The sequence below is a fragment of the Scyliorhinus canicula genome, chromosome 15 (genome assembly GCF_902713615.1).
Source record: "Scyliorhinus canicula chromosome 15, sScyCan1.1, whole genome shotgun sequence".
NCBI lineage: Eukaryota > Metazoa > Chordata > Chondrichthyes > Carcharhiniformes > Scyliorhinidae > Scyliorhinus > Scyliorhinus canicula.
Window position 1 is genome coordinate 90,266,684 of NC_052160.1, and position 25,036 is coordinate 90,291,719.

Below are 25,036 nucleotides of genomic sequence, written 5' to 3' on the forward strand. Positions count from 1 at the left end.
CCCTTTCTCCGTCTCCCCAAATCCCTTTCCCTGTCTCCCCAATCCCCTTTCCCCGTCTCCCCGACCCCTTTCTCCGTCTCCCCAATCCCCTTTCTCCGTCTCCCCAATCCCCTTTCCCCGTCTCCCCAATCCCCTTTCCCCGTCTCCCCAATCCCCTTTCCCCGTCTCCCCAATCCCCTTTCCCCGTCTCCCCAATCCCCTTTCCCCGTCTCCCCAATCCCCTTTCCCCGTCTCCCCAATCCCCTTTCCCCGTCTCCCCAATCCCCTTTCCCTGTCTCCCCAATCCCCTTTCCCCGTCTCCCCAATCCACTTTCCCCTTCTCCTCAATCCCCTTTCCCCTTCTCCTCAATCCCCTTTCCCCTCTCCCCAATCCCCCCTCCCTCTCCCCAATGCCCCCATACCCCTAACCCTGTCACCCATCCGCAATTCCCCTGCCCTCTTCCCTATCGCCGATCCCCAATCACCGCTCCCCTAATTGCCCCCTCCCCTATTGCTCCCAACCCCGCCGCACCCCACTCCCCTCTGCCCCAATCCCTTCTCCCCTCCTAATCCCCCCTCCATCTCCCTATTCCCCCCCAGTCATCTCCCCCCCCCCCCCCATAGCCTGTTCCCCAATTGCCCCCAACACCCCTGCTCCCCAATCCCCCTTTCACCAAGAGGGTGGGTCCTCGAGAGGATGGGTCTTGTTCAGCTGCAGTTTTCCTGCTGAAAGTGCTCGAGTGGTATTTCCATAAAGTCTGCTAATCTTTGGTATGTTTAGAGTGATCATGTTTACTGGTTTCTTCCAGTAGGGGTGGTGAATCAAGGGGCATGCAGATTTGCTCTTTTCCATGACATGTATTTTAGGGAGTGGTTTCAAAACTGGCCTCATCCTCAGGATCATTTATAAATCCTTTAAATGTTGCATTGTTTGAAGCCTTATTCTATCACTTCCAGCTTTCCTTGGTTGCTGGCCTGTCCGTGCTATTTACATCAGTGGTTACGTAGAGATCTTTGAAACAGTCACTTTCTCTCTTTGCTGCTATTAAACTACTGACTCTGTTCCTTTGTGCAAGTGTTGTACACAGGCAGGGTGGCAAAGGGCGAGTTTCTGACTTACGGTAAGGATTTAAACTTGGGAGCATGGTATGCATTTTGAGCGATATACATTTTTTTTTTTTATAAATTTAGATTACCCAGTTATTTTTTCCAATTAAGGGGCAATTTAGCGTGGCCAATCCACCTACTCTGCACATTTTTGGGTTGTGGGGGCGAAACCCACGCAGACACGGGGAGAATGTGCAAACTCCACACGGACAGTGACCCAGAGCCGGATCGAACCTGGGACCTCAGCGCCGTGAGGCGGTTGTGCTAACCACTAGGCCACCCTGCTGCCCCTTGAGCGATATACATTGAGCCTAATGGGTGGCTGTGCTGTGTAGACTAAATACTGCTGTTAGGTTTGATTGCCGATTTGTGTTGTTAACTAAAACCAGCCAGGGCTTTCGAGTTGCTGCTCCAATTGGCTTTGCCAGCTGTGGGCTAAAGAGAGCAAAGTCTTCCAGGATTGCAGTTTTTAAAAAATTTTGTTTTGTGGGATGAGGGTGTTGGTGGCTTGGCCAGCATTTATTGCCCATCCCTAATTGTGCTGCTAGGAACGGAGTTCCAGGATTTTGACCCAATGACATCGAAGGAACGTCACTATATTTCCCAGTCAGTATGATGAGTGACTTGGAGGGGAACTTTTAAAACAAATTTTGAGTACCCAATTAATTTTTTCCAATTAAGGGGCAATTTAGTGTGGCCAATTCACCTACCCTGCACATACTTGTGTTGTGGTTGCAAAGCCCACGCAAACACGGGGAGAATTTGCAAACTCCAGACGGACAGTGACCAGAGCCGGGATCGAACCTGGGACGTTAGCGCCGTGAGGCAGAAGCACTAACCACTGCACCACCGTGCTGCCCTTGGAGGGGAACGTGCCATGTGTTCCCATGTGTCTGCTACCCCTGTCCTTCTAGAATGTGGGTTTGGAAGGGACTGTCTAAGGAGCCTTGGTGACTTCCTGCTGTGCATCTTGTAGATGGTACATACAGCTGCTACTGTGCATCGGTGGTGGAGGGAGTGAATGTTTCTGTGGATGGGGTGCCAATCAAGCGTGTTCCTTTGCCAAGCTGCTCATTGCCTGGCACTTGTGTGGCACGAATGATACTTACCACTTGTCAACCCAAGCCTGATATTGTCCAAGTCTTGCTGCATTTTGACATGGATGTCTTCAGTGTCCGAGGAGACAGAAATGGTACAGAAGATTGTGCAATCATCTACCAACATCCCCGCACCTGACCTTATGTTAGAAGGGCATTCATTGATGAAGCAGCTGAAGATGGTTGGGCCTGAGGAACTCCTGCACTCATCTCCTGGGACTGAGATGATTGACCACCAACAATGTTAACCATCTTGCCTTGTGATAGATATGACTCCAACCAGCAGAGGGTTTCCTCCCTAATTCCCATTGAATCCAGTTTTGCGAGGTCTCCTTGATGTCAAGGGCAGTCACTCTCGCCTCACCTCGAGTTCAGCTCTTTTGTCCATGTTTGAACCAAGGCTGTAATGAGGTCAGGCGCTGAGTGATCCTAGCGGAACCCAAACTTAGCATCTGTAAACAGGTTACTGCAAAGTAAGTGCCGCTTGAAACTGTTGTTGATGACCCCTTCCATCACTTCACTGATGATTGAGAGTAGACTGAAGGCGTGGTTGAATGTGTCCAGCTTTTTGTGTACAGGACATATCTGGGCAATTTTCCGCATTGCTGGGTAGATGCCAGTGTTGTAACTGTACTTGAACAGCCTGGGCTAGAGGGACGACACGTTCTGGAGCACAAGTCTTCAGTACTATTGCCACAATATTGTCAGGGCCCATAGTCTTTGCAGTGTCCAGTGCCTTCAGCTGAAGGGCAGCACGGTAGCATGGTGGTTAGCATAATTGCTTCACAGCTCCAGGGTCCTAGGTTCGATTCCGGCTTGGGTCACTGTCTGTGCGGAGTCTGCACATCCTCCCCGTGTGTGCGTGGGTTTCCTTCGGGTGCTCCGGTTTCCTCCCACAGTCCAAAGATGTGCAGGTTAGGTGGATTGGCCATGATAAACTGCCCTTTGTGTCCAAAATTGCCCTTAGTGTCCAAAATTGCCCTTAGTGTTGGGTGGGGTTATTGGGTTATGGGGATAGGGTGGAGGTGTTGACCTTGGGTAGGGTGCTCTTTCCAAGAGCCGTTGCAGACTCGATGGGCTGAATGGCCTCCTTCTGCACTGTAAATTCTATGGAATTCTTGATATCACCAGGCGTGAATCAAATTAGCTAAAGACTAGCATCTGTGATGCTGGGGATCTGTGGAGGAGACAGAGATGGATCATCCACTCAGCGTTTCTGGCTGAGGATTGTTGCAAATGCTTCAGCCTTATCTTTTGCACAGATGTGCTGGGCTCCTCCATCATTGAGGATGGGGATATTTGTGGAGCCTCCTCCTCCAGTGAGTTGTTTAATTGTCCACCACCATTCATGGCTGGATGTGGTAGCACTGGAGAGCCTAGATCTGATCTGTTGGTTGTGGGAAGCCTAATTCTGTCTCTCACTTGCTCCTTATGTTGTTTGGCACTCAAGTAGTCCTGTGTTGTAGCTTCATCAGATTGGCACCTCATTTATCGGTAGGCTGCTCCTGGTATGCCCTCCTGCACTCGTCACTGAACCAGGGTTAATTCCTTGGCTTGGTGGTAATGGTAGAGGGGGGATATGTCGGCTAATGGCTGAGTACAATTCTATTGCTGCTGGTGGCCCACAGCACCTCATGGTTGCCCAGTCTTGAGGTGCTAGATCTGTTTGAAGTCTATCCCATTTATCACTGTGGTAGTGCCACACAACACGATGGACGGTATCCTCAATGCGGATGACAGAATCGCTACAGTGCAGAAGGAGGCCATTCATCCCATCAGGTCTGCACGAACCTCGGAAAGAGCATGCCACCCAGGCCCTATCCCAGTAACCCCCAGCCTAACCCACACATCTTTGGACACTAAGGGCAATTTAGCGTGGCCAATCCACCTAACCTGCACTTCTTTGGACTGTGGGAGGAAATTCCACACAGACAGTCACCCAAGGTTGGCAGTGAATCCGGGTCCCTGGCACTGTGAGGTAGCAGTGCTAACCACTGTGTCGCCAAAGAAAATGATGATGCACTGTCATTGATAACAGGATTGAACTTGTGATGGGGATCTTTCACAGTCAAATAGCTTTCCAGAATTTATTGTCTGTACACTTGCTTGTATAGACCGTTAAGAGCAAGATAGAGTTGGAAGACTAATGTTCGTGGAACCAAAAATTCTGGGTTTTTTTTGGAAAGGAAAACCTGTGCTGTGTCAGACTTGGCTCAGAGGCTGTACTTACACCTCTAAAGTTTGACATTTGTGGGTTCAAGACTTACCCTTGAACACATTATCCAGGCCTCAGTGCAGGATGGAAGGAGTGCCTCACTGTCAGAAGTGCTATATTTGGATGAGATATTAAACCGAGACCCCAATCCGCCCTCTCGGATGGACGAGGAAGTCCCCTTGTACCATTTCAAAGGAGTGTCGGGTAGTATTAATGAAAAACATGGCGAATGATCAGAAATAAACTAACTAACTATTATCTCCTTGTTTGCTGGATACAAATTGAATAATGTTTTTCTGCATTAATTAGAATAGTGAGCACATTTCACATACATTTATTGGTTCTTCCGTGCTCTGGATCATTCTGAGAATATGAAAGTAGCTATTTAAATGAAAGACAGTAGGCCAGATTTTACAGTCAGCAGCGAGCTGACTCCCACAAAGATCTAGCCCTCTCCCAGTAGCATGGATTTCCCCTTCCTTAACACCGGGTTGAATCTGGTGCCAAGTCAAGGGGGGTCTCCAAAATCCAGCAACAGTGATGTCATAAAGCAGGGCACACAACCAATCAAATTGAAATATTCTCACAGGTAGCAAGTCAGGAAGTACAATGTTTTTGTTTCAGTTTTTAATAAAATCTCGCAGAGAGCAAAATAAATGCACATGGGGTTAAATCAGAAGCTGAAATATTCTCACTTCATAAAATATTAAAATACATAATTTTAAAAAATCAAAATGAAGAAATTTGACATTCCACAATGACAAAATTAGTTTTTCAGGGACGGGATGCTATTCAGCAGTAATTATAACCATTTTAAACCCAGTTGCACTTCATTCAACATTTTCTAAGGTTTCCAGAGCCAGACAAATAGAGTAAAAGGTCAAGTTTACATCAATTTGATGATTTCTCCTTGATTGCAGTCTGGCAGGTCCTTCCCATGGGAAGCCCCCTCTGGATTTTAACTCTGTATATCCTGCCTCCAGAAGTTGCTATCCGTTTCAGAGGACTACTGACTGCAAAAATTGACAGTTTCACTGGTATTACCATTGCAAAGTCTGGGCCTTTCATCTGTTCAATAATAAAAATCTTATGTCTGCATTCTTTAAGTCAACTGCTTCCATTGCTATGTCTGCATTTATAATCCATGTAAACGTGTCACACTATTAACTCTCTGACCCTCCCCAATAGAAGTGCTGCAGCGCCATCAAGTCACATGTAACTTGGGAAGTGTGACTAGTTGACATGGACAGTTTGTGATACAAATGTGGACTTCATTTAGAATGAATATGTGAGACTAAGAGGCCAGAAATTGCGGCCTTTCGTTATTCATTTACAGGATGTGGGCGTTGCTGGTTAGGCCAGCATTGATTGCCCATCCTAGGTTTACTTCAGAAGGTGGTGGTGAGCTGCCTTCTGGAACTGCTGCAGTCCTTAAGGGTAGGTACATCCACTGTGCTTTTAGGGAGGGAGTTCTGGGATGTTGCCCCAGTGAGAGTAAAGGAACGGTGATATATTTCCAAGTCAGGGTGGTGAGTGACTTGCAGGGGAACTTCCAGATTGTGGGGTTCCCAGGTATCTGCTGCTCTTTTCCCTCTAGACGGCAGTGGTTGTGGATTTGGAAGGTGCTGTCTGAGGAACCTGGGTGAGTTACTGCAGCGCTTCTTGTAGATGGTACAGATGGCTGCCACTGTTCGTCGGTGGTGGAGGGTTCGAATCTGAATGAAAATGAAAATTGCTTATTGTCACAAGTAGGCTTCAAATGAAGTTAATGTGAAAAGCCCCTTGTCTCCACATTCCGGCGCCTGTTCGGGGAGGCTGGTACGGGAATATTTGTGGAAGAGGGAGCAATCAAGCAGGCTGCTTTGTCCTGGATGGTGTTGAGCTTCTTGAGTGTTGTTAGAGCTGTACTCATCCAGGCAAGTGGAGAGTATTCCACTACACTCCTGACTTGTGCTTTGTAAATGGTGGACAGACTTTAGGGGGGTCAGGAGATGAGTTACTCACCATAGGATTCCTAGCCTTTGACCTACCCTGGTAGCCACAGTATGAATATGGCTAGTTCAGTTTCTGATCAATGGTAACCTCCAGGATGTTGATTGTGGGGGATTCAGCGATTGTAATGCCATTGAATGTCAAGGGGCGGTGGTTAGATGCTCTCTTGTAGGAGATGGTCATTGCCTGACATTTGTGTGGTGCGAATGTAACTTGCCACATGTCAGCCCAAGCCTGGATATTGTCCCGGTCTGTCTACATTTGGACATAAACTGCTTCATTATCTGAGGTGTCGCGAATGGTGAACATTGTGCTGAACGTTGTGCAATCATCCACAAACATCCCCACTTCTGACTTTTTGATGGAAGGGAGGTCATTGATGAAGCAGCTGAAGATGCTTGGGCCGAGGACACTACCCTGAGGAACTCCTGCAGTGATTTGCTGGAGCTGAGATGATTGATCTCCAACCTCCAAATGCTGCCTTGATGTCAAGAGCAGTCACCTCTGGCATTTCGCTCTTTTGTACATGTTTGAACCAAGGCTGTAATAAGCTCAGGAGCTGACTGACCCTGGTGGAACCCAAACAGAGCGTCTGTGAGCAAGTTATTGCTGAGTAAGTGTCACTTGATAGTACTGTTGATGACTACTTCCATCACTTTGCTAATGATGGATGGTAGACTGATAAGGCGGTAATTGGCTGGGTTGGATTTGTTCTGTTTCTTATGTAGAGGACACACCTGGGCAATTTTCACATTGCCGTGCAGATGCTAGTGTTGTCGCTGTACTGGAACAGCTTGGCTAAGGATGTCGTTAGCTCTGGAGCACAAATCTTCAGTACTGTTGTCGGGATATTGTCAGGGCCCATAGCCTTTGCCGGATCCAGTGCCTTCAGCCATTTCTTGATCTCCGGTGAAGTGAATGGTATTTGCTGAAGACTGACATCTGTAATGCTGGGAACCTCTGGAGGAGACCAAGATAAATCATCCACTCAGCATTCTGGCTGAGGATTGTTGCGAATGCAAAGCCTTGTCTTTTACACATATGTGCTGGGCTCCTTCATCTTTGAAGATGGGGATATTTGTGGAGCTTCCTCCGCCAGTGAGTTGTTTAATTGTCCACCACCATTCACGGCTGGATGTGGCAGGACTGCAGAGCTTAGATCTGATGCGTTCGTTGTGGAGTTGTTTAGCTCTGTCTATTACTTGCAGCTTATGCAGTTTGACACACAAGTAGTCCTGTGTTGTAGCTTCACCAGGTTGACATCTCATTTTTCGGTATGCCTGATCTTGCTCCTGGCATGCTCTCCTGCACTCTTCATTGAACCAGGGTTGATCCCTTGGCTTGGTGGTAATGGTAGAGTGGGGTATATGCCGGGCCATGAGGTTGCAGATTGTGGTTGGGTTGAGTACTATTCTGCTGCTGTTGATGGCCCACAGTGCCTCATGGATGCCCAGTCTTGAGTTACTAGATCTGTTCGAAGTCTATCCCATTTAGCTCGGTGGTAGTGCCACACAACATGATGGAGGGTATCCTCAATGTGACGACAGGACTTTGTCTCCATAAGGACTGTGCAGTAGTCACATCTACCGATACTGTCATGGACAGATGCATCTGCAACAGGTAGATTGGTGAGGATGAGGTCAAGTATTTGTTTCCCTCTTGTTGGTTCCCTCATCACCTGCTGCAATCCCAGTCTAGCAACTACGTCCTTTAGTACCCGGCCAGCTTGGTCTGTGGTGGTACTACCGAGCCACTCTGGGTGATGGACATTGTGGTCCCCCACCCAGAGCATATTCTGCGCCCTTGCCACCCTCAGTGCTTTCTCCAAGTGAAGTTTAACATGGAGGAGTACTGATTCATCAGCTTATGGTGGACAATACGTGGTAATCAGCACGAGCTTTCCTTACCCATGTTTAATCTGAAGCCATGACACTTTGTGATATCAGCTCATTAATTATTGTCTCCTCAGGCCGTGTGCAGTGAATAGTTCGGAGTAGGATGGAGTGCAGTTAGGCAAGTGATTTTTTTCCAGTATACGGTCTGCAAACCAGAGTGCTGTTGAAAATGACCCCCGTTCTTCCTTCCTTCCCTGTACCGGGCTCTGTGCCTCTCTGATTAGGTGTCATCCATGCTACATATGGTAGCACTTTAGCCTCTTGAGTCAGAAGGTTGTGGGTTCAAGCCTCAATCCAGATGCGAGCATATAATATGAGGTGACCTTTACGTTGTAGTGCCTTACCAAGGCAACACTGCACTGTCTGAGGTACTGTATTCCAAACCTGACATCTGCCTCAAGTAGATGTAAAAGATCTCATGGCACTATTTCAGAAAAGCAGGAAAACTCTTCCTGGTACCTGAACCAATATTTATCTTCAATCCTCATCACTGATGGAACAGGTTTTCTGGTCATTATCATACTCCTGTTTGTGGGGCTTGTTAGCCATAAGGTTTCCTATTTTACAACGGTCTCCACTCTGTAAGATTACTCACTTGGTCAGGACATCTTGAGGTTGTGATTGGCACTATAAAGATACCCTGTGCAAGGTACTCTATATTGTCCTTTCGATTGTGAGATTAGTGCTTATCCAATTTCCCAGCCTGAACTGTTTGTTTTTAATAGAGACAAAGCTGTGATGTGGAAAGAATGCGTTTAAATCCTGCTCTCAAGGAAGCTGCCGTTTCCTGCTCAGGTTCTCAGTCCCACTGATAAGAAAATGCTATTGATGGTTGTTAAATTTTAGAATTCTCTATCCAATGGGACTGTGGATGCTTAGTTGATAAGTATATTCAAGGTTGAGATGATAGATTTGGGGCACCGACGGCATAAGGGATGTGGACATAAGGTTGGAAGTTGGAGTTGAGATTGAAGATCAACTATGCTCTTTTTGGATGATTTAACAGGTTTTGCTCAAGCGCTTTTGCCCTCTTCAGCTTATGTCCTCAGTTATCTGCTCATGCATCGTTTCTTGGTAGAAGAAAAAAGGAAGCATATTTAAATATTTTGTTCAATCTCCAACACACTAAATTCTGAAGGAATGCGACTCCACATTTGTGAAATTACACATTCAGAATCAGGGAGGTTGCTTGGCAATAACTCGGTGGTGCAAAGTTCACTTACACCTGGGTGCAGCAATTGCATGTTTTCCTTGCCACGTTAATTGGCATGTGCCACACCCTTGAATGTCAATTTCAACGAGTCCATTATTCAGGGTCTGTTGAGTGTAGCAGATGGAGGAGCTGAGTAACCCAGGCAAGAAATTCCAGATTTTTGCATTTAACTGTGCATGACCCTGTCAACATTTAAAAAAAATTTAACAGTAAGTACTGTTGGTTGTTCCCAGCACAAAATTTGGGTCAGTAGATTTGGGGGGGGGGTTTGGAGGAATTGGTTGTGTCCCCTGCCTGATATTCCATTGATAGGCTTCACTATCTGAATTGACCTTCCTTTTTTAGGGGCATATTTCAAAATCAGACAGTGGTGAGGGGGTTACATGAAGTGAGCGTGGGAGCATCTGCGTTTTTGCGAGCTTCGACTCTGCTCATCTTTCAACCCATCTTTTCATCCTTGTGCGCATTTCTTTTTTGTCTTTCTTGGTTTACATGGTTGCTACTATAGAACAGTACAGCACAGAACAGGCCCTTCGGCCCTCAATGTTGTGCCGAGCAATGATCACCCTACTCAAACCCACGTATTCACCCTATACCCGAAACCCAACAACCCCCCCCTTAACCTTACTTTTTTTTAAGGACACTACGGGCAATTTAGCATGGCCAATCCACCTAAACCGCACATCTTTGGACTGTGGGAGGAAACCGGAGCACCCGGAGGAAACCCACGCACACAGGGGGAGGACGTGCAGACTCCACACAGACAGTGACCCAGCCGGGAATCGAACCTGGGACCCTGGAGCTGTGAAGCATTTATGCTAACCACCATGCTACCCTGCTGCCCTATGTTCTGAGAATTGTTGGTTGGTGTTTCTGTGTGATTGTGCTGATTTAGAATGTTTAAATCCTCGCTTGTTGAGGAGGCTGGAAAGAGTTGAGGCGGGGCCGTACCTGTAGTGGCGCAGTTAGCTGTGGGTGGGCTCCCGCCTTGGCGGTACAGTGTGCATCGACGGATGATGGCTGCCAACGAGGAGACAATCTCAGCTCTGAGGTACAGGCCGTCAAGGCCCAATTTCAAGAGTTGCAGGGTGTTTTTATGGAGGCAGTGTTGACGATGAGAGAGTTGCTGCAATGGATAGCACACTGCCCCTGGTGGAAGCCCACCACCGTGTGGCTTAATACCTGCTGCGTGGCTTGTCGTACGCTGTAATAGAGTGGGGAGAGAGAGTAGGCGACCAGGAGAGGAGTGCTACTGAATATTGTTTCCAAGGCGAGGTGTTGGAGAAGTTCCCAGTTGAGTTCGAGAATTGGGTGCCATGTTTCAGAAATCTTGATCTGGAGGCTGGGCAAATTAAATTTGATGGAGCACATCTAATCCTGTCTTCGAGGCCTTGGGTTGGCATGGCCTTCCAACCACTGGTCCTGTGTTGTCCTGTTCCGGATGTCGGCGATGAGAGGTTGGAGGTAGGCTAGCCTAGAGGGTCATCCTACGGCTGGAGCCGAGGTTGTTGACCGCCTGGGTCCTGGTGAGATGGCATGGTCTCATGATTTGATCATCAAAATCCATGAGAGATCCTGATGCCTACTCATCAAAGCTGATCATTGATTTTGGCTTTCTTCATGCGCCAGTGAAGAAGACTTTATCTTGACACCTGCCTTGCACTTCTGCCTCCTGGTTGTTATCCTGGACTTTGCTCCCTGTTGATCATGTTATTGTCTACTTGATGTTGTGAGTTTTTCTGTTTACAGGAATGTGAATAATGTGGATGTGATGGCCTGTGTAATTGATTATCCTGATTTAACAAGTTCATGTCATGTTTAGCTGAATGTTGAACATGGGATTTGTGCACAGTCTTTATTCTAATTGTATTTGGGTTTTATAGGGCGAAATTCTCCGCCCCCCACGACGGGTGGGAGAATAGCGGGAGGGCCTTCCCGACATTTTTCCCGCCCTCCCGCTATTCTCCCACCCCCCCGCCGAAGTCCCGACCCGAATCGCTGCCGCCGTTTTTTTACGGCCGGCAGCGATTCACAGCTGTTAGATGGGCCGAAGTCCCAGCCCTTTCCGCCGTTTTCACGAACGGCAAACACACCTGGTCTTGCCGTTCGTAAAAACGGCGTCACTAACTCGCTTTTTATAACCATGGCACCGATTGGCACGGCAGTACCACGGCCGTGCCAAGGGTGCCATGGGCCCGCGATCGGTGGGCACCGATCGCGGGCAGCGGGCCCGATGCCCGCGCACTACTTGTCCTTCCGCCGCCCCGCAGTATCCATTCGCGGGGCGGCTGAGGGGCAACCCGGCCCGCGCATGCGCGGGTTTCGCGCAAAAACGCGATGACGTCACCCGCGCATGCGCGGGTTGAAGTCTTCCAAACTGCGCATGCGCGGCTGACGTCATATGACGCGTCAGCCGGCGCTAACTCCGGTAAGCGGGCTTAACGATTTTCGTTAAGCCCGTCTTGCCGGAGCCTACGGCGTCGGGCTGCTAGCCCCGACCGGGGACCAGAATCGGTCCCCCGTCGGGAAGGGGCGCGCTGCCATATAACCCGCCCGGGTTTTACGGCAGCTTTACGATTTCTCCCGTTTTGGGAGAATCTCGCCCATAGTGTCTGACAATCCTTGTGGTGAAGGGAAACGGGTACTTCTTGTTGCTTCCTTCCCGTCTCGCCTAGAAGGAAGATGAGGGGAGCAGGGTGGAGGGTAGGGGTTGGTAGGGTTAGTTTGGCCTCGCTATGATTGAAGAAGGCCCCCCAGTTAGAGCTAACCAGGTTCGGGTTTTTGGTTTACATTTTTTCTTTTAATTCGAATCAGAGTCCATGCTTTTAGCTTGTTAGGCCCAGGCAGACTATTTGTTATCCTTTTTCTTTAGAAAATATTTTATTGAGGCATTTGTAATTTTCACAGTTTAACACATTAACATCTCTTAAACACCCGCGCGGGCGATAAGGGCTGGGCGATATTTGTCCCTTCCTTTTGGTCAAGTCATCTTTTCTCCTGAGGTGGGTCTCCCTCTCTGGCTGTGTTCATTGCTGTTGGAGCTTCATTGAGGACGAGGGTGGCCCTGGGTATCTCTTATGGGAGGTAGTTCTATGATCCAGATGGGTACCGCCCCCCTCCCACCCCCTAGGTGGGGGGGGGGGGTTCTTCTCCTCTTTTCGCCCATCTTGCGGGGTGGGAGGTGCTGGCCTGGCCTCGTGGGACCCGGGGAAATGCAAAGGGGGGGGAGGTTTGGGAGACTAGGCCTCCATCCAAGGGCATCCACGATGCGATGTTTCGATGTTTCTTCCTTCTCGGTTCTGGGGTTTCTCATTGGCTAGGGCCAACTTGAAAGTACTTTTTTGTTAGGTGGGGGGAGGAGTGCCTTGTCCTGATTAGGACCAGTTTGGTGGACTCTCGGTGTGGTGCAAGAGTTGGAGTTGTGTGGAAGATCCTGGGGTTGTGTTCTCCTGAGTCGTTTGTGATGGCACTGGACTAGGCCAGGCCGGGCACCATAGTCGATATCCTGCTGTCCCCAAGGAATGGGGATGCCCTTTTTCAGGGTGCCTCCAGGAGGAGCCCTGTGTGGCTGGCCCCGACAACCTGGTGAACAGTTACTTTGGAATGGATCGGGCATTGTACCTAAGAGTTATCCTGTCTTTCTTTTTTCCCTGGGGTAGGCATGAGGTCCCGTTGTGATTCAGTTGTGCGGCTCTCGCCCATTTTTGAATGCCTTGGACGGTAGCCTGGGCAGTTCTGTTCTCTGAACAGTTAGTTCTAATAATTCTTGCTCTTTCTCTTTATCCTTTTCTTCCTTTTGAGAAACCCTGGAGGTTTCCCCCGGAAAGCTTCAGGGTATTTACTGATAGCTTCATACAGTCCTCCCCGCCGTCCAGCCTGAAAGTCTCTCGCCAGTTCAGTCTGGTCCGCTGGAGACAATTGCTCCCCATTAATTCATAATGGTTCTTCTGTGTAAGTGGCTAATCTGGCCTTCGCATGATCTAAACAGAATGGAATACTAGTTTTGAGGTGATCATATGTCTGTATCCCAGTGATGGAGACCGCAGCTCCTGTGTCCACTTCCATTTTCAGTGGATGACTGTTTATCAGCAGTTCCACCATTATTGGGGCAACCTTGGACATATAATACGGTTTAGTTGCAATTGTCCCTGTTTTTCGGAGTGTGTATGCCTGAATGGTATGGGCCTCTGCTTCTTCCTCGAGTAACGCACGTTTTGCCTATTCCTATAGCTTTGTCGTGTCTGTGCCCTTTGGCACTGCTTATAGTAGTCCATTGTCTGATGCCCACATCCTCCCGGATCAGGTTTCCTCACAGCCCTAGGGCTATCATAATATCTCCTCGATTTCTCGGGACGCGATCTGAGCTCCAATTTTGTACTGGACTATTTGGCATCTTACTTACACGGGTACCTTCAGTTGAGGAATAGCCACTTTTACAAGAGGCCTCCCCCTAACTGGAGGACATTGCTGTCTGATTACCTTGGTAGCTCCAGAGACCCTTTTTTTTGCATGTTCCTATGATAGAGCTATATCAATGGCTTTTTAAAAGTCCGGATTGAGTAATGACAATAACTTTTTTTGAGTTGCCATGTTATTTATTCTGCATACTAATCTGTCTCACAACATATCGGTCAGGGATGGTCCAAATTCACAATTTTCTGCCAATTTCCGTAAGTGGCTGGTTCCCCCTGGGGTTCTCGCTGCCTTGTTAAAACAGTATCTCTGGAGTATAACACAGGGCTTCGGGTCATAATGGATTTTTAACCACGACTACTAACTCATTTAAAGTCTTTGAGTCAGGAGCACCTGGGTAGGACAGGCTTTTTATCACGCTGCATGTTGGGGCCCCACCTGCTGTCAGCAAGATCACTTTCTGCTTCTCACATCCTTCAATATTATTAGCCCGGAAGAAGTAATGTCTGCACTCTGCATATTGGGTCCAGTCTTCTCCGCTTACACCATAGGGTTCAAGTTTACCGAAGAGAGACATTTTTATCCTTACAGGAGAAACTGCTTGTTTTCAATATGAAGGTTGCCCGAAGAAAAAACCTAGTTTGCTCCTCATCGCCAGTGTAATAACCTTGCCATGGCCAGTCTCCCAGTACCACACCCTTGCATTAAAGTAACGGACAAGGTCGTGGCTTACAGCTCCACGCCTGGGGACTTACAGAATATTAGCCCGGGCTGAAGCAATGGGTTATAAACTCCTGCTGCTCATTCACGGTTGGGCGAGCTCCCGTCCGCTTAATAGGAGAATTCATATTCCATGAAGTCCACGGGGAGATCTATCAACGATTCACTGTGTCCTTGATGGCCGCCATAACATCATCCCACTCCTGACTTGTGCCCTGGAGATGGCTTTTGGGAGTCAGGGGGTGAGTGAGTTACTCATCGCAGAATACCCAGACTCTGACTTGCTCTTGTAGCCACAGTATTCATATGGCTGGTGCAGTTCAGTTTCTGGTCAATGGTAACCTGCCAGGATATTGATAGAGGTGGATTCAGTGATGGTAATGCTGTTGAATGTCTTGGGGAGATGGTTGATTCTCTGTTGTTGAGAGATGATCAGTGGCTGGCACGTGTGTGGCGCAAGTTACCTGCTTTGCAAATTTTGTCTCGACAACTTCAAAAAAACAGCTGAAAGACAGAGCAGCTGGAGAGGCCCTGGATATCCCGGAATGTTGCACAGCTCCATCAACAGTAACTGTAAACAGTACTGGAGCCATAATTCTCAAAGTGCAGTTAATTAATTGCAGCAAACATGACAGTCAACAGTAAATTCCCATAAAACCGCAGATGGATGGCTGACTAGTCCATTGTTTTTGATGTGTTGGTTGAGGGAGGAATCTTGGCTTGGACTCCAAAACGCCCTCATCTTCAAGGACTGTTTTTAAGATCCGTTCAAATAGAGTTTGGACAGGGTGAACAAAGAGAAACTATTTCCATTGTCAGGACGGAGGGTCAGTAACCAGAGATTCCCATCTATGCTAATTGGAGAAAGGGAAATGCTCTGCCTGATCCATCCTGTTCTAATTTTGAGCATCATGTGATGCTCACTCTGATTTCATACCCCTCCGAACACACAGGAACGCCACACACTTCAGTCCAGCAGCAGCTAGGAGCACCTGATTCACCTGATCAATCTATTCCCTTCGCTGCAGTGGTCGCATGGTTAGACAGCTGGTTCGCGACGCGGAGCGAGGCCAGCAGCACAGGTTCGATTCCCGTACCGGCTGCGGTTATTCAACCTTGCTCCTCACCTGAGATGTGGTGATCTTCACGTTAAATCACCACCAGTCAGCTCTCCCCATCAAAGGGGAGAGCAGTCTATGGCCATCTGGGACTGCGGCGACTTTACCTTGTACCTAGTGATTACACCCAGTCACAGGTCCTCGGACGTACAATGGGAAAGATGGTTACGGAAAATTTTATTTTTGCAGTGAGCTGTTGTGATCTGGAATCCGCTGCGTGAAATGGGGATGGGGCGCAGGTTAAATTGTGACTATTAAAGGGGCCTTGTTGAAAATGGGATATATTCAGAGCTGTGAGGTAAGATAAGTAGATTGGAACATAATAAGCTGGCAGAGTGGGCTCCTTCTGTGCTGTTTAATTTAGGGCCAGAGGATCTTTTATAATCACCTCAACTGGCAAGTTTCACCTGAAGCACAGCACCTCCCCCAATACGGTACAGTAATGTCAGTCTGGATAATATCCTTGGGTGAGACTGGGTGTAACTGGTAACCGTGACTTCCTTGTTTGGATGTGAGGTATTGTAAATGCCAGAGATAAGATGTGATATAATATGTACAAGGAAGGCTTGCTGAAATTTCAGTTGTGATATACCCTGCACCACCTCTCTCATTTGGGTTTGACTTCACGGGCTGATATTTCTTGCTGCCTTTGTATTTTGTTTGGATGGAGGTCATATCTATTTTAACTTTGCCAAAGCTCATTTTGGCTTTGCAGAGTTTTTACGTCATAATTATCGATAGTTTTTTGAGCAGGGCTTTTTTAAAAATATCCTTTGAGGTCCTGTGACTGGGTGCACTCACTGCAGAGAAAGCCGATGAATTGACTATTGGATCTTGGCTGCCTGTGGACTGATGCGTGGAGGCTTCTGCTGTGTAATTCTGCTGAGGAAGCAGTGTGTGTTAAAGGGGAAGTGAAATCACTCTGCAGCATCACGTGACATCAAACATAATAGGGTGGATCATAGAGGGGGAAGCTGTTTGCTCTTAGTTGCACCAAACGTCCCTGGTCTGAGCTGCATGATTACCTGCATCCCTCATTTACCTCCAATTCCATATTTTCCTTTTATCCCAGCAGCTGCCGCAACACTAATTCATTCCGAGAAGCTCTTTGAGGATTTTAGCGAAACAAGGGCACTATATAAATGTAAGTATTCATATATTTTCTGCTGGTAAAATGCTGGTTAAAGATGACGTGGGATGCACCACTTTGAGTGGCACTTCCTGGCATGTTGGATGTTTTTGACAACAATGGCAATTCGTCTCGCTTAAAGGGGAATTGCTAAACCTGACAGCATGAAGACTGCGTGCCAACATGGCGGCACAGTAGTCAGCACCACTGCTTCACAGCGCCAGGGACCCAGGTTCGATTAACAGTACCCAATTTTTTTTTCCAATTAAGGGGAAATTTAGCGTGGCCAGTCCAGCTAACCAGCACATCTTTGGGTTGTGGGAGTGAAACCCACGCAGACATGGGGAGAATGTGCAAACTCCACACAGACAGTGACCCAGGGCCGGGATTCGAACACGGGTGCTCCGCGCTGCAATCCCAGTGCTAATCACTGCGCCACATGCCGCCCTTTGCTCCCCGTTTCTGCATGGGTTTCCTCCGGAGCCCCAGTTTCCACCCACAATCCAAATATGTGCAGGTTAGGTGGATTGGCCATGCTAAATTGCCTCTCTGTGTCCAAAGGTTAGGTGCAGTTATGGGGATAGGGCGGGGGATTGGGCCTAGGTAGGGTACTCTTTCGGAGGGTTGATGCAGGCTTGATGGGCTGAATGGCCTCCTTCTGCATGTAGGGATTCTATTAATATCAGTAATGATGCGGCCGTGATAGTACTTTCAACCTTCATACGCTGCTGGGTAGTTTCCCACATTGGATAGCACCGGGCGGCAGAATTGGACAGGGAGGACCTGTTAGATCTCAGGAGTGATTCAAGTGGAACCAATGATCCATCTGTTTCTAGGGCAGCATGGTGGCGCAGTGGTTAGCACTGCAGCCTCATGGCGCCAAGGTCCTAGGTTTGATCCCGGCCCTGGGTCACTGTCTGTGTGGAGTTTGCACATTCTCCCCGTGTTTGCGTGCATTTCGCCCCCGCAACCCAAAGATGTGCAGGCTAGGTGGATTGGCCATGCTAAATTGCCACTTAATTGAAAAAATGAATTGGGTACTCTAAATTTATATTAAAAAAATGATCCATCTGTTTCAAATGGTAGAGCCACGTGTGGGCTAAAGGGTCTTTGAAGCAAGGAGACTGTGGGGAAAGGCTCACAGGTACCAGCTTCTGAGGGAGAGGGGGAGGCTGCGGGGGGAGGCTGCGGGTGGATGTAAGTGTGAGTCAGTTCTCAATGTGAAACGCAAGGAGTTTAACCAGGAGGAGACAGACATCTCCTGCAGGAGGCAGAGGAAGGAAAGTAATGGAGGTTGTCTCAAAGCTGGCTGGTCTCTGGAGCCTCCTGGGTATAACCGTGGCATCTGTTAGCCCACCCACTGAGCTCCAGGCATTGCGAAGATGTGGAAAAGCAGATGTAAGTGAAATGCATAGAATCATACAATCCCGACAGTGCAGAAGGAGGCCATTCGGCCCATCGAGTCTGCACCGACCGTCCAAAAGAGCACCCTGCCTTTTATTTTAATGTATTGGCCCACGTAACCCCACTTGCACATCAAGGGGTAATTTAGCACGGCCAAACCACCTAACCACATCTTTGGACTGTGGGAGGAAACCGGAGCACCCGGAGGAAACCCACGCAGACACAGGGAGGCAGTGCAAACTCCACACAGACAGTATCCAAAGGGCAGAATCGAAACCGGGTCCCTGGCGCTGTGAGACAGTAGTGCTAACCACTGTGTCCCCGTGCTGTCCTAGCTGGGACATAAACAGATGATCTTACTTCAAATGTTTTGGTTACGAGTCTTTAAAAAAACAAAGAATGTCCATTCCTACATGAATATTTTAAATTGAGTGAGGGGAAAACAGTTCATTTTCAGTGTGTACTAGCCTGAACTTTAAGAGGAGCTATTCTTGATTTGTTCCATCTCAATGGCTGTGTCTGATGAACGCAGGTCTTCGCTGCAGAAATGTAAAGTAAATTTCTTTCTTTCTAAAGTACCCGTGGAGTTTGGCCTTGTGAACCTATCACTATGTCGGAGGCACCTGTTGCAAGGTTCAGAGTGTTCACTCTCAATTGCTGGTAAGTCTCGAGTTATCCTGTAGTTTATTGCACATCCGCTCTGTGTTCAGGTCGCGTCCTGTGTGTTTGAATGGGTTGATAACTTTACCTTCTCAATCTGCCTCGGCTCCCCTGCTTCAGCCCTCTTGCTCAGTATATTCAAACAGTCCCTGCCATGCACCGTGCAGTGTTTGTATAAACGCAGTACGTTAGAACCCTTAGATAATTGGCAAACGGAGCAGAGAGAAGGTGAGAACTTTTTCTTAGGTGGCGAGTTGACCCGCAGTTGATCGAAAGGGCATGAAGGCAGATTCAGTTGTGACGTTCAAAAGGGAATTGAATAAATACATTAAATGAAAACTTTGCTGAGCTGTGGGGAAAGAGTCGGGGGTGAGACTACTTAGATAGTTCTTCCAAAGAATCAACACAGGCACAAAAGAACAAGTAGCCTCTCCGCTGCTGTATGACTCAATATGCATTGCTCAAAATTGGTTAAGTACACTTACTGCCTTTCACAAGAGGACCTTTTTAATTAGAACATAGAACATAGAACAGTACAGCACAGAACAGGCCCTTCGGCCCTCGGTGTTGTGCCGAGCAATGATCACCCTACTGAAACCCACGTAACCCAACAATCCCCCCATTAACCTTACACTATGGGCAATTTAGCATGGCCAATCCACCTAACCCGCACATCTTTGGACTGTGGGAGGAAACCGGAGCACCCGGAGGAAACCCACGCACACACGGGGAGGACGTGCAGACTCCACACAGACAGTGGCCCAGCCGGGAATCGAACCTGGGACCCTGGAGCTGTGAAGCATTGATGCTAACCACCATGCTACCGTGAGGCCCCAGGTTATTGTCACAGGTTTTTACCCACAGGTTACATTTGTTTGACATCCTTTACATTATTTAGCGATTGGGTTGGATCTGCTGTTCAAGTTCAGAATTACACTGGTTCCCCCCTCCCCTGCAATTTTATTTCCTCCTTTATGCTGTGTTCCTTGGCAACCAGCAAGCTCCCAGTAACTGATCTCCCTGTGCCTGCCTAGATTGGTGGTGCTTCATTACTGTCAAGCCAGAACCTTCCTTGTCATGATGTCTGCATGTACCCTTACCAGCAGGAGGCACTTTTAGCAGTTTACAGTCAGAACATGTTGATTAAAGCAATTTTATTTTTCTTTCTCTATTTTCCTTATTGCACCTCCCTTCCATCTAAGGGGCAAGCAGATTAATGATGAGGCTTTTGCTGTTGCTTGATTGAGATCTACATATTCCCAACAATAGTAAAAACTCAGAGTTGGCAGATCTGACCAGGGCTCTTGCCATTTGGGGGAAGAAGGAGGGAATATATATATATACACATGTTGCTGTAACCTATCACTCCAACCATCTCCCTTTCTTCCCAGATCGTAAATTTATGCAAAGGTTTTTTCAGCCACAGCAGGCCTATGTAATTACATAGAATCCACGGCACAGAAAACAGGTCCTACGAACATACGAATTAGCAGCAGGAGTAGGCCACTCGGCCCCTCGAGCCTGCTCCAAATTCAATAAGGTCATGATTGATCTGATTATAACTTCAACCCCGCATTCCTGCCAATGATTAACCGTCATTTGGCTCAACTCATCTACCCGAGTCTACATGAATTATCCCCACACCTCATCCAACCCCATCAACATATCTTCCTATTCCTTTTTTCCTTCAGTGCGAATTCAGCTTGCCCTTAAATGCCTCTATACTACTCGCCTCAACTACTTGTGAGGTGAGTTTTAAATTCTAACCACCTTCTGAGGATTGATTATTTGAATGGTTCAAATCCCACAATGGAAAATTCTGTTCATGGATTTAAAAACTGTCATCAGCAATGATGAGTACAAAATGATCAGATTGTTGTATTCTTAAGGGATAGTTTGATTCCACAATTCCAGTGCTGTGGTTAACTGTTAGCTGCCATCTGCAATGGTGTAGCAAGCCACTCATTTCTATCAAACTGTGACGAAAAAGCATAACAAGAATAAAACCGGACACCCAGCCACTGGATTCAGACATGGCAAAGGCTCACCCAGCTTAGTTGATCCTGCAAAGTCCAGCTCCCTAACATCTGTGCACTTCTGCCAAAGTTGCTGCCTCACAGATTTGTCAAGCAAACTACCTGGCGTGGTCATACTCATGGAATCATGCCTTACAGCCAGTCTCCCAGACTTCTCTAAAATCTGCCAGGGTATATTCTGTTCCACCAGGAGGACAGAGTAACTAGAGGTGGAGGCAGCACACTGGCAGATCAGGAGACAGTAGAGAAGTGGTAATGCCACTGGACTAGCAAACCAGAGCCCCAGACTAATGCTCTGGGGACATGGGTTCAAAACCCACCATTGCTTCAAAACATCAATTAATAAATTGGGAATATAAAACTACCAGAAGGATGTGGAGCTTTAGAGAGGGTGCAGAAGAGATGTACCAGGATGTTACCTGGTATGGAGGGCATTTGCTATGAGGAGAGGTTGGATAAACTCGGTTTGTTTTCACTGGAATGACGGAGGTTGAGGGGTGACCTGATAGAAGTCTACAATATTATGAGGGGCATAGACAGGGTGGATAGTCAGAGATGTTTTCCCAGGGTAGAGGGGTCAATTACTAGGGGGTATTGGTTTAAGGTTCGAGGCGCAAGGTTTCGAGGAGATGTACGAGGCAAGTTTTTTACACAGAGGATAGTGGGTGCCTCGCTGCCGGAGGAGGTGGTGGAAGCAGGGATGCTAGTGACATTTAAGGGGCATCTTGACAAATACATGAATAGGATGGGAATAGAGGGATACAGACCCCGAAAGTGTAGAAGATTTTAGTTTAGAGAGGCAGCATGGTCTGCGCAAGCTTGGAGGGCTGAAGGGACTGTTCCAGTGCTGTACTTTTCTTTGTCTCTTTGTTTCTAGTCTCAATAATGGTGACCAAAAAATTATCATCAATTGTGGGGGGAAAAAATTGAGTTTACTAATATCCTTTAGGAAATAAAATCTGCTGTCCTGACCAAATCCTCAGCAAGAGGATTGACTCTTAACTGTCCTCTGAAATGGCCTTGCAAGCCAATCAGTTAATGGTCTTGCCAGTGATACCCACATCCCATGAAAAATAACTTAAAATATAGTTAGCAGTGTGTGGCCCTACATTAACTCCATACCCCATGAAGACACGTGGTGTTGCATCACTGACGGACACGAAAACCTCCTACTGATTACTTCTACTTCTAACTTCCTGCGAGATCCTCCATGTTGAGCATCACTTGGAAGAAACACTGAAGGTAGCAAGGGAATAAATTACGCTCTGGTTGGGGGATTTCATTGTCCATTATAGAGTGGCTGATGTGGTAGCTCAACTGACAGAGCTGGCTGGATACTGAAGAATTGGACACGGTGTGGGGCTGATTCAGAACACACCTAGCAGCTTAAAACTGAGCATCCGTGAGATACTATGGGTGCTGAGCAGCAGAATTGTATTCCGCCGCAAGGCGTAATCGTTTGGCTTAACATACACTTCCATTAGCACCAAGCCAGGGGCCAACCCGATTCAGTGAGGAGTGTCAAAGAGCATCCCTGTACCTGAAAATAAGGTGCTAACTATGGCGAAGCTCCAACTAAAACCACATGAGTGCTAAACAGTGGAAGCAACATGCTGTATGCAAACCCCACACGCAAGAATCCGATTGAAGCTCTGCAGCCCTGCTATAACCAGTTGTGAATAGTGGTGAATGATTAAGCAGGTAACCAGAGGAGGAAGCTGGCCATCTTCAATGATTGGGTAGTTCAACACATCAGTGCAGAAGACGAGGCTTGAGCATTTACAGCCATGTTCAGCCAGAAGTACCAAGAGCATAATCCATCTGAGCCAGTTTTATCAAATAGCACTTACCCACCAATACTTCCTCAAAAATGCTGAATTTATGTCTACCAGGATTGAACCAGACCTATTTCCAGCCTTGGTCCAAACATTGGAAAAACAACTGAATTCCAGAGGTGAACCCTTAACTTGAAGGCAGCATTTGACCAAGTAAGGAATCAAAGAACTGCAGCAAAATTAAAGACAATTTGAATGGAGTGGGGAAGAGAGTGGAGCATTCTACTGGTTAGAGTCATACCTAACACATAGAAAGATGGTTGTGGATGTTAGCCATCAGTCATCTCATCCCCAAGACAGGCTGTTGGAGCTCCTCAGGGTGATGCCCAAGGCCACCATCTTCAGCTGCTTCATCAATGACCTTCCCTCCAACATCGGTCAGAGATGTTGATGTTCCCTGCTGAGTGCAGTGTTCAGTTCCATTCACAGATTCTCAAATAACAAAGCAGCCTGTGCCCACACATCGCAACTCCTGGACAACTTTCAAGCTTCGGATGATAATTGGGCAAGTGACAATTAAACAGGTGCCAGACAATGAGCATCTCCAGTAAGAGAAGCATCAACCATTCCCCATGATATCAGTGAATATCAATGCCATCACTGAATCTCGTACCATCTACATCCAAAAGAAGCTTAACTGGATCAAACACATGAATACTACGGCTCAAAGAACAGGTCAGAGACTGGGAATTCCACGATGAGTAACTCACCAACCCACTGACGAGTAACTCACCAACCCACTGACTCCTAAAAGTCTATCCATCTTCGAAACGGCACACTTCAAAAGTGTGATGGAATACTCTCCACATGCCTAGATAAGAGCAGCTCCAACAACACTCAAGAAACTCAACACCATCCTGGATAAAGCAGCCCGCTTGATTATTACCCCATCCACCATCCCACTCCTGGGCGGCACGGCATGGCCTCGGTAGTTAGCACTGCTGCCTCACGGCTCTGAAGACCTGGGTTCAATCCTGGCCCCGGATCACTGTGTTGAGTTTGCACATTCTCCTCGTATCTCCATGGGTCTCACCCTCACAAGCCAAAGATGTGCAGGTTAGGTGGATTGGCCATTCTAAATTGCCCTTAATTGGAAAAGAGAAATGTTCACTGCCTCGCAGTAACAACAGTGTGTACCATCTACAAGATGCACTGCAATGATTCACCAAGCCTCATTCAACAGCACCTCCTAAACCCGCATTTCAAATAAAAGAATTAAGCAGCAGACGGTTGAGAGCACCGCCACCTGACATGGAAATATATCAACATCTCTTCATCATCACTGTGTCAAAGTAACTCCCCAACCAACAGCACTATGGAGTACATTCACCTCCTGGATTGCGGTGCGTCAGTCGGTGGTTCACCATAACTTGTTGAGGTCAATTAGAGGTGGACAATAAATGCTGACCTTGTCACTGATGCCCATGTCTCAAAGATGAACAAAATAAGTTCCCAATTTCCTCATGAATTTGTTGGTGACTATATTTATGGGGCATAGTTTTGGAAGACTTAAATTGAGCATCTTGACATCACTTTGCTCCTGGTTGGGAAGCATGACAGAGATTTTACTGTTCTATAGCATTTGGAGAAGGGGAATGTGTGATGCCTAAAGGTAATCCTGAATCATTTTTATAGTTTCATAAAAATACTGCGGTAACCTGCCAATTCAGAATAATGCATTCATACTTGATACAACTGAGGAGTTGATTGATGGTTGTAGTGTTATTTGGCAAGTCTTAACAATCTTGAGATTCAATGAGACGTCAGCACTCTCGATGAGCAACTACTCACACTAAGTGCAAAGCAAGAACCAACTGTTTTCCTAGTCTTATCGGATTACTTGGAATATCGGAGTGTTACCTGTTTCCAACTCAATTTGAATTCTGCAATATCACTTTGTTATTTCTTTCCACTGCCTCTTAGTCCAGGCCGTGAGTGCTGACAGGCTGTTTAACAGCAGAATGGCAAGTTGTCAATCACGAGCAGAACTCTGGACTAATTTCCCACCCTCTTCGCTCAACAATCCCTTCCTGCCCCGCGCAAAAGCCTGTCAATTTGTAACGACTGAGCAACGGCTAGAGCTGGAGTAGAGGTTACAAGGGAGAGAGCTGATTATCGGGAGATTGAAAACAGCACGAGAGTGCAGTGAGAAATCTGAGTGCAAACTTGGAGTTTGGAGCTCGTGAGGTGATGTCAGGATTCAAAAGTGACGCGGAGCAAGTG

General features: G+C 47.4%; 1 protein-coding gene across 2 annotated transcripts in view; it reads left to right on the forward strand.

Annotated features, from left to right (window-relative positions):
* Positions 1-25,036, forward strand: part of LOC119978325 (sphingomyelin phosphodiesterase 2-like) — a 70,837-nt gene that overhangs the window by 612 nt on the left and 45,189 nt on the right. Inside the window, exons 2-3 of one of the 2 annotated variants that reach the window (XM_038819867.1) lie at positions 16,825-16,893; positions 18,859-18,942. In XM_038819867.1, coding sequence (XP_038675795.1) covers positions 18,893-18,942 — 50 coding nt within the window. In that variant the 5' untranslated portion in view covers positions 16,825-16,893; positions 18,859-18,892. Of the gene's footprint in view, positions 1-16,821; positions 16,894-18,858; positions 18,943-25,036 lie in introns of both variants that reach the window. The other variant, XM_038819868.1, reaches the window with a different exon arrangement.